The following is a 10,513-nucleotide window of genomic DNA, read 5'->3' on the forward strand; positions in this document are numbered from 1 at the left end:
CTCCATGCTCAATCATAGACTTCGTGTAGGTAATTACTACCTGTAAAATAAACTTGTAGACCAAATGTGGGTGATGTAATTTATGTGTAAGAGTTATTGTGTTTAAACAAGTTTGAACAAAATTCTTGTGACGCTGCTGGTGTTTCTAAACGTGCTTCTTAAACCTGGAAGCAACATTTTCAGATTAAATGTAAAAAAGGTAGTATTATTAGGTTAACCTATTCATTTGCACGATATATACACCGTTTTTCTGCTATATGTAAATTAATCTTCAAAAAGCCAATACTGCCACTGCTGGCGCCATTGCACTGAAACGCCGAACAAACAGTTATCGACGTACTAAGTGGGGGTTTCTATGCCTTTTACTCAACATTTTAAAGTTTCATAAGCACTTAAATGCACAGAGAAGAACACGACATTTTTACTCAGAATAAAGCGAAGACTGGCAAAAGTAGGTGACCAGAATCTGGTAAAGAAAACTGACGATGTGGACGTCATTGCCAGCGCAAATTTATAACTGGTTTCCTTCAGGTCGCAATCTCCACGCCGGTAACATCACATGGGATTTCACACCTAACGGCACGTTAAGCGTGTTTACTCGTCTTTCTCTTCAGGGTAATTTTGCGCTGCCACCCTGGTAATCCTCCTGAAAGTGTGAAAGGGCGTTCTTGATCACTTCAAACCAGCTCATGTCCAAAGGGAACTAGCAGAATGCTGCATGGCTCTATATTTATGTCCTTGTTGGATTTGGTCAACGAAAGGCCACATAGAAGGCTGATTGTTTACTATTACAAGCAATCATTACCAAAAACCCTGCCGAGAAAAGTGATCATGATGAAGGGGTTTTAGATGTTGAATACTGTCTATGGCAAATATGAAGGAAATATTCTACCGTCTGTGGGTGTTTTTGAATTAAGTTTTATTTAGCATTATTTGGTCGTCAATACTAGTTTCAATACTCAACAATTACGGAAAATGACCACAATGATAGTTCTAACGTTAGATTATAAAGTAAAAAAAATAATTTACGAACCTTATTGCCTTGATGCTATTTTCTATCATATTGATTTCTAATATTTTATGGCTATTGTGCCATCATTTTCTGTAATCGCGTCAAACGAATTAGGTCGTTTTTATTCCACCTTTGGGGCGGAATATTGAAAAAATACAAAATGTCATAAATCCATCAGCAAGTGGTATTTAATGACAACTTTGCTCGTTTATTCCATTTTATTTCAGTTATCGATTTATCGAAAAGAGTGATGGGAAACATCAGTCATGTCACTTTCCCTGATAGAAAACTATCCAATCACTTTCAAAGCTTTTGGTGTCACTCGATAGAGTAGAGGTAGCCATAGCATGTACATGTATATCAGAAGCGTGTTTGTCCACTTCCACCTGTTTCAGCATGTCAATCATAATCACAGATAGGGTACCATTAAAGTCCTGCATAATCAGTGCATGACTCTAAACAAAACCTCTAATTATATTCTACGCACTTCATCAGATACGTGGTTTCACTGACCTGTCACATGTGATGATACGACATGTATTAAGACTGTTGGCTATATTAGAATTGATTTACTCAAACCTTATCTTTCAGGTTTGCCTCACTGTTTATGTTAAACTTTATCTCGAAAAAGTTTACGCTCAGTCGGTGGATCATGATGACTTGACAAAATCAGTGGGGCATCAACTAGAGTGATGTGCAGCTGTAGGGTACGGCATCCATGTTTTCAGCACACAGGTTATTACCACAAATGGGGATGGCATTGACAGGAAAGCCGTATATCAGTATTGTCTGATAGAACCGGGTCACATCGCTGTTTAGACAAATATACATCCACTAATACATAATATTGTGCAGGATAGTCCTACCTGAACGAGTTGTGACTCGCGCGCTTGCTAACGTTTAACATTATGAAAAGAAGCACATGAACAATAGATTAGGTGTTATAAATCTAACGCTGCATCGGAGAGTCTTGGATGACTTCAAGTTTGGTACAAGATATTTTAGGTCTTAGACATCTTTTATATTTTGATTTGGTCAACCTCTGTGACTACGAAAACCTTCATAGAATTATTCTTTCAAGGGGACAATAGTCGTTTACTAAACGAGAAAACGATTGAGGACATTTAGGCTAAGATTTACGAAAAAGCTTTATTTTTTGTGCAATGCGCCCAAATGTATTTACGACTGTCTCTTAATGGACTAACACTACGTTCTTGAGAATGGCAAAGAATGACCCCAAATACCCTCCTGTAAACAAAATAAATGCTGATGGGTTTGACCGGTCACAACACAACATTAACAAATACATTAGTGTGTGACTTATGTCTTGCAATCTCAAGCACAAGAAAAAATAGGGTTTCTCCTGGGAACAGACCTACAAATCTAGAGTTGCAGACAGTCATGTACAAAAGAAAACTCCCCCCCCCCTTCCGGTAACCAAGACAGTCAGGAGACTAGTAAGTATGTAGGTAGGTCTGATATTTCTTGGAAGCATCAGTCCAATATTGGACGTGATGTTTCATCACTTAAAAACATGCGCTCACTATCTTTAAAAATCGTTCCTTATGAGGAGAAAGCTGACTTCAGTACTGCAAAAAGAACTTGTTTTAAATTAATGTTAATTAGAGACATTGCCAAAAGTCTTTATATCTTAAAGATATGAGACCATCTGCAACATACATATATAAACTAAATTACAGAGTGAATATTGTTTGAACAGATGGTGCACGTGGATGGCCTTTAAAGGTAGATGGACTGGAAAGTGTTTTTATATGTGGTGGTAAGTTGTTCCAAAGTTTGACTGCCCGCCGCAGAAACGTTCTCTCTTTACTTCTTGTTTTGGGTTTTGGTAACATGGAACTGTTTGAAGCAGATGATGGAGTTGAAATACTTGTGGGACGACTGGTCTCGGCTCTAGATTTACCGACCATTTGTAAGATAGACGGTGGCAGACAACAGGTAATCCTACACATAAATTATTTGACCTACATTTGGTCTACAAGTTTATTGCACAGGTACTAATTATCTGCAAGAAATCAATGATTCACCAAGACTATGGTTTATCCATGGTATTCACTAGAATAGGCCGGAAGCTGCATACAAATGATTTTGTCAGAAATGATGTAACAGTTTTCCCTATCCGTAAGGCAGAACATTGATCGGAACGGCATAGATCTGCCTAAATTGGACAGCATTCTCTGGTGCGGTAATGAAATGTCTACTTGAATACAATTATATGTTCTTCAGAGTGTATCGAGGTGCCACCTTCAGTGTATCTATATCTGCCAGTAATATACTTTCAACGTATCCCAGCTCGAGAATTCATACACTGGCCTGGTCGTTGAAGAAAATCGATTGCCCATCAACAAAGATTAACAACGCACCGCGTGCTCATATTAGAAACCTTACGACCACGAACTGTTTTAGGGGCCAAAACTAATCAAATAAGCCCAGCGTGTAAAGACGTGTCCAGATCGTGAAGAGACGATGTACAGTGCACTTAGAAATCCGGATAATCAAAGTTTTCTGCCATGCCGTAAAGGCTTAACACAAGGTTCAAGCGCGCGCGGAAGAATCGATGTCCAATATTACGCAAAGCGCACCCCGGTGGTGCCGGGATGTGAGTGTCAATAGGCATATCGCGGAGTGATTTATGTCGGCTATTTGAAAACAAAGTAGTGCACTCAAAAGAGGAAATGTAGGTAATTTTAGGGGACGCCAAAGGAAATCAAACAGACGTAGAGCAAGTCCGATACGGTACATTGATAAATGGTGCGTCTCATTGGAATGTTAACGGCTATTCCAATTATTACGTAACCCAAAATTTTGTACTAATACTAAGGCCACACCAAGTAAATTTTATGGATGACGTCCTTTGGAGACCCTATATCTAATGCGAGAGGGCGAAAAAAAACAAGATGCCTAGATTAGAAGTACTATACTTAGAGACGATAAATGTTAGGACACAAATTGAATGAGGTGACACAGATTAACAAGCAAGAAGTCTTAGCAATAAATTAGGTGGAAATGAAGTTATCGTCCTGTCCTGTTTCTTTCATCACATTTTTGCAGGCCTGCAGAAACAAAGCATGTGCTCTTTGCCCATTTTGCGTTACGGGTTTCACGTCAATCTAACGATTTGGTCATAGCTACAGGAAGCGGAATTTCTTGGGGTTTTTTTCTAGGAACAGGCCAAAATCAATGCGCGCGCGGACGTCATCCATAAAATTTACATGGCGTGGCCTAAAAAAATGATACAAAAACCTAAATGTCAATATCTAGATATCTAACCGTGACTGGCACACAAGCCCATATAACAGAAAATATAAAAGAATGATATCAGTATTTTAGTGACTGATGTCCTGCGCAGAAAGTACTATATGATAGTTCGCAAAAAACAATCGGTAACCGTGATCTTTACGTCATTCCAAAGTTACACGGAACTGACTGGAACTCGTTACAAATTCTGCGGGTGCCGCCTGCTGCAACCAGTGTGTCTACCGTCACAAGCAGGTCGTCTACCAGAACGCATTAGGCGTGGCCAGCTATATTACAGTGGCAATGGCTGAAGCCACGCGAGTTGGGTGTGGGCCAACTACTTAATGCACCGCCGTGTCCTCAAAGAAATACATGGCTTTGAAAAGCAAAGGTACCCTCAGAAAATATATGGCCTGGCTTCATCAAGCTGTTGGGACCATGTCTGGCATAACGTTTCCATGTACATCCATTCTCATCATTACAGCATTACGTCTGAAAAAACTTCGTGCATAAAGCCTTAATAGGGAGATGCATTTCATTTCCAGTCATTGACTAAGGACGTGTTTGCGAAGATCGCTGGCGTGCCCAGCCAGTAATTAGATTTTTCCATTATGCTGAGATCCATCTTCTTAAAAGATTAAAGCCTTTGATACAATAGAGCATTTGTTAGAATCTGTGTACGTGTTGGATACAGCTATTGATATGCATGTGGGATTCTGTGTACATGCATATGTACACTTCCGAGATCTGGGTTTACCTGTATGAATTCAGAGCACACTCTGACATGGCTTTCTCATAGATTGACACGAACAAAGGGAGTGGTTGAAAACGGAACGGAACAAAAATGGTTAGATACAGATAAATGTATCTATTGACGTACTAATAATGACTATGAAGCAAATACAACATCACCATCAAATACAGCAGCTAATATTAATATTAATAACCTATTGTTGGGTTTAATTCACTCTATAGCCAAATATCTATCCCAGACGTAAAGACGAAGGATAAGCCAATTCGTTTTGAAAACTAGAAGCGTATCAGTTTCTTAGCTTGTTTTAACGTTACAAATTCTATCACGTGCCCCTTTCTCCCCAAACAATAGTGTACACTAGTATACTAGTACACTATAGCTAATATAGCATACACGTGCCTCTGTTGATTATTCACAAAATTCGATTGTTACAAAAATTAACTTGGATTTGATCATGATGACCATATCCTAGAATGCTCCTGAGGACATTATCAGCTCGCCCGTTCAGATTTTCATTTTTTTCGGCTCCATCAGCTAATTAAATGATCGTAACATGCAGACGTCTCGTAAACAGTCAATACTAGATCATCATCTCTCAGCAGGTGGGAAAACACCGTCTAAGTACAGGAAAGAGACTCTCACTACATTACATTTTGATTTGGGGCCCCCTTTATTAATCTTCCGGTCTCTCTTGTGTGTGGTTGGGGCTTCCTTCTAATGGGGCGAACCCCATAAAAATCCTGTCGAATAAATCAATAGTCATCTATATATAGATCTACTGGCATCTCTAAGAGCTGCAGGTGTTCTAACATCAGACCGTCAACTTTTGCTGACACAGAGAGTGGTTGTCTGTTTGTTTGTTTGTTTGTTTGTTTGTTTGATTAGGCTCTCCATTACTGTGCAAATTTGACCTTTTCTTCCTAGAGTCCTGGTCATTATGTGAATCACCGTGTGGCTAATACGAGACGAGTGTTAGCCAGGCCTCCATATCTGGGCGATTTGAAGCATCGCACACGAGGTATGTCCCTACTCTTTTTCGAAAGGTGTGATGGGTTCTTTAACGTAGCTGGCTCACCTCAAAGACGAGACCTCAATTTAACGTCCCATGAGAGGAGCGTCCCTAACCAAAGCTAAGTGCCCATTTTAACCCGAGTAAAGTGAGGAAAGTAAGGAAAAGTGCCTTTTCCAGGGGCACAAAATCGATGGCATGGCATGATTCGAACCCGGGACCTCGTGGTTCTGAGTCGGACACTCGTGCTGTTACGCCGCATGACCCCATAATTTGTTGTGATCCGTCCAGGGCACCATGTACACCATGTGATGGCGGTAAACGTAAGGCACAGTTAGACACCGTGAGATGACTTGAAGATACGAGTAGCAAACACTTTTTTCACAAAGCTCAACCACACCAGCTTTTACATCGCCAGAAGGAACAGTCGATATGTGTAGTGACATGTTCATAAAAGACGGTTTGATCAGCAAATGTAATGCTACATTTGTACATTTTTAAACAGCATGGGCGCCTTGATGTCGTCAAGATACAGTGATAGCTTCCGCTGCACATTGATGCATTTGACGATTATCCGTTGCCTTAATGTATCGGAATACGACAATTACAACATGACCGATATCCTGTGACTGCCATGTGACCTTGTAAATATATAAATACCAAACGTGACAAATTATTGATTTGTGACAAAACATACAGCATTGATATATGTGATGACCATATCAATCTGATTGATGTATTTGATAAAATCCATAACAAATCAGATACAACAAGTGAATTGGGTCGTGAATTAATAGATGTCAATCAATGCAGCACTCAGAATAAGGAGCTGGATTTAGTACAGCTATCAGCCATAGTCTTGTCCTTAGATTACGGCTTATTTGTTTATTATTGTGTTTATCTTCGCAGAAGGAAACGTATTCTCTAACACATTTTGCTCCGTTCCTTCTTATTCTTCTTCCGCTCCAAATAAATAAAGTCAATGACCTGGACTAGACGTCTGTCACCATGGTAACTGATGCTGTAGCAGAAACCTCATGGTACTGGATTACATTACTTGTAGTATGTTGCAGAAAAGAGTTAGAATTGCTGTTTACCATATATGAATGTGTTGAAGTAAACAGAGCAGTAGTTTATTGGGCTAGTTTTACTCATTTACTGTCATTTCTACTTACTGACAGGTTTACCGGGCTCAGTGATCGATACAGCTTTCCAGTGGGGCTTTGCGTCAAATTCAAGTATTATATATACAGACACAAAAAAAGCTAAGTCTGGATCTAGATAAAGTCAAAGTACCTATGTATGAACTCTTCTAATGAAGAAATTGAATCCACCGTGACGTTGGATCACGGTCATTAGTATGCACGACAGTTGGTTACCCGGATGTCCTGATAATCAATAAACAGTTAGAAAATTTAATTACAAGACGATGAGCTACTCGGGCATCCAGTCCCACTGATGGTATAACCAGATACCCTGGAAAATTTTTATGTTTGGTTCAGTGAGGAAACCTTTAATTGTTTGATTACTCAACGCGACTAATAAATTGGTATAATTGCATTACGAGCACAAACCCAGGAACGTAAGGGTTATAAAGCAATTACAATTATGGTTGCTAATGTCGTTCATACATATAACCCAGTTACAAACAGTGTCATTGTTGGCAACAATCCCTGTTTGGGTTTATGAAGATATGAATTGAGAAGCTTGTCTAGTAAACATCGCTCCGTGATATATGGATTACAAACATACCCCAGGATATGTCAACAATAATCCACAAGCAACAAAATAATATTGTTTTTAATCAATGCATTGTCTTTACGGATGGATCGGGCGTTTTTTGGTTAACTCCTGTTGTTTTCTGAGCCTCTTATCTCCCAACAGTGCAGGCGGCTCCTGTTGATGCACGCTGCGTCTTGGAGCCTAATCAAAGTTGTCAGCCAACATTACCGGGGGTTAAAGACACACGGGAAACGGTATTTACAATATTAATGACGAGAGGAAAAGGTCTGGGCGTCTGGTTGAAAGAGAAAACCGGGAACGTACCGCGGGAGTGATGGGCTGAGCACGCCGGTTCGTGCATTCACCACTTGACCCGATCAATTCTATTTTCCGCCTCCATTTACCCAGATGTTGCCTCTTACGAACTTCTTTGAAGACGATGGGGGTTTCATCTTGAACGTCTATTATGTGGAGTGTCCCCCGAGTCAGGTCTCCCTCTGGCTCTTTTGTGTTCATCGCGCAAGTCATAATGGATGTCTGGAGGACTTAATTCTTTGCTCGTTTCCCACCGTCATTTGTCACCTCGCAGTATCGCGGTGTATCGATGGAAATGGCATTGGGGATGGGCGACGAAAGGGGGAAAACAAAAAAAGAGGATAAATATAGGTAAACGTTCCTTCATCTAGAAAGGAAAGTAGACATTTGGGGATCGGAATTTGATCCGCGGTTTCATAACTAATAGAGTATCGGCTGAGGTGTGTTTGCTTCCTTCCGTTTTGTCGATTTCCGCTAAAACGCAATATCTTAAGAGTATTTACCTTGACGGTGTGTATAAATGGCGTTACTAGTTTGCCAATTACAGCGGGGCATCTCCGCGACCCTGCCGGTAACCCTGCACCCGACACCGCGCGTAGGGGAGGACAACTCCTGCGGAGACCCTCTCAGAAATATCCACCCAGGCAGAAAGGTTATAAATCAAGGTTGATCGCAGGGATTTTCTTAATAAGTGGTGTAATTACTGCCAGCATAGATGAGCAATTTCACGCACGTGACTATATACATATACCGTGTAGTCTCTTCTTGCACACACGCAGTGTCGGGAAAATTGGAGGTTCTATTTTTCATTTGGATGTATCAGAGAGGAAAAATGAAAATCAGTATCGATCCTGTTGAAGACAATCCGGCAGGATTAGGGTTTGAAACCGGCCGATGCTATTGAGACCGGCGATGACGGCCGATTACCGATATGCTTCGTGCCTCAAGTCAACGCTTCCTCGCGTCCAAATCCAAGTCAATATCACAGGTATGATACGCCTGGTAATGACAAAATGGCCCGGTCGCAGTGCATTTCATCTAAGCCAGTTTTATGGATAATAATCCTTCAACGTGATTTTTCACTCTACTGGTAAGGTCAGGTATCCGCCCTTCAAGCTACCCGGGTGACCACGATCCTGTTTGCCGCTCCAATCGTTAACCGACCCGTTCCTAATGATCGAAAACTAACCGCTGGAGCAAAATACATGATATTACTGATTTGGGTGTAGACGAAGGCTGGCCTGAACTCGATGATAACGCCAGCATCTGCGGACACTGAGATTATCATGGTATTGATGTACAGTAAGTGGAGACTTACCCAAGTCCGCTCGTTTGTACACATTAAGATAGAGGCAGTCTTCGTCCATCAGCTTCAGGAAAGGCAGCATGGCCAGCCGCATCCTCTGGACGGAGGCCCCCTGCTTCTGCCAGTTCTCGGTATCGTTGATCATCTGCGGGCACACGGGGCCAAACGCGGTGAAGTTCCGCACGCCTGTCCACGGCTTGGGGGGCTGCGGCGGCCGAAAACGCAGGCTGCCCTTCGGCGGGAGAGCGTACGGGATCCCGAGGTACTGGACAACCGGCTTCAGGTCTCTAGCCGGCGTCACCGTGATGCCGCTTACCTGTCCGTACTTGGTCATCACGGGCGAAGAAGAAGAAGTAACTCCAAAGAAGTGGAGAAGAGCCCACATTAACAGCAAAGTCCCGCATCTCGGGGCCATGTTTACCCGTTACTACCTTGGCTCCTCGTTGTGTCTGGTAACGGTAAACGCAGTCAGCATCTGCTGTCTTGCCTGCAAGTAAAACAGAGAAGATATTATCTCAGGCAAATTTGATTTGACGACTAGAATGCTAAAAGTTGTCGAAGACGCGCACGGTAAGAAAATGTTCAACAAGTCTTGCGAAGGTAGATAGACGGTATCGGTCGCGAGAGGGGGCAGTGCTTATAAACGGCAGTTGACAACCCACCGAGTAGGTCCGGGCGAGCGCGTTCACGCGTTTAAAAGCAAAACGCCGTCCCGACTACGCCCAGACGTCTGCTGTCTCGCATGACCAAGGGTTGTACGTGTCTCTCCGAGATAAACCACAGACTGAAGGCAGCCCGTGTGTGCTAGCAAGGTAATAATCTGTGAGACAGTTCCGGCAGCACAAGCAACAGGAACCCCGCACGTACCCAGCCCGGCGTCTGTGGATCCCGGGAAAGGTAATTTATGAAAGCGGAGTCACGACGTAGGCCTGTCGGCTGTAAAAAAATAAAATCAATGGGTGTGCTCTCGTGGGCGTTCCATAAAGGTGGGCTTTGGATGTATTACCGCCACAAGATGTTTACCAATCATTGAAACGTACATGCCCTGCATATTAATGAGCTGACTTGCTGGTAGCGTGTCTGTAATTGGTGTTTGCTCAAATCTGAAGCAGGAGATCAGGGTGGAATGAATCAAGC

General features: G+C 42.0%; 1 protein-coding gene across 1 annotated transcript; it reads right to left on the reverse strand.

Annotated features, from left to right (window-relative positions):
- Positions 1 to 9,181: 9,181 nt before the first annotated feature.
- LOC109483294 (carboxylesterase 1E-like) lies at positions 9,182 to 9,905 on the reverse strand. Its single transcript, XM_019786287.1, has 2 exons — positions 9,389 to 9,905; positions 9,182 to 9,261 (listed from the first exon to the last, which is right to left on the reverse strand). Exons 1-2 carry the CDS (start codon positions 9,789 to 9,791, stop codon positions 9,182 to 9,184), a joined length of 483 nt encoding a protein of 160 aa, XP_019641846.1. The 5' UTR covers positions 9,792 to 9,905.
- Between the last annotated feature and the right edge of the window lie 608 nt (positions 9,906 to 10,513).

Source organism: Branchiostoma belcheri, unplaced genomic scaffold, assembly GCF_001625305.1.
Source record: "Branchiostoma belcheri isolate BF01 breed outbred unplaced genomic scaffold, Haploidv18h27 scaffold64, whole genome shotgun sequence".
Classification (NCBI taxonomy): Eukaryota; Metazoa; Chordata; class Leptocardii; order Amphioxiformes; family Branchiostomatidae; genus Branchiostoma; species Branchiostoma belcheri.

Excerpts from the sequence above, each read along its gene's own strand:
- LOC109483294 (XM_019786287.1), bottom strand. The coding sequence starts at position 9,791 with ATGGCCCCGAGATGCGGGACTTTGCTGTTAATGTGGGCTCTTCTCCAC. Across the intron at positions 9,262-9,388 it reads GTACAAACGAGCGGACTTGG|CGGTTAGTTTTCGATCATTA; the intron begins GTAAGTCTCCAC and ends ATTTTGCTCCAG.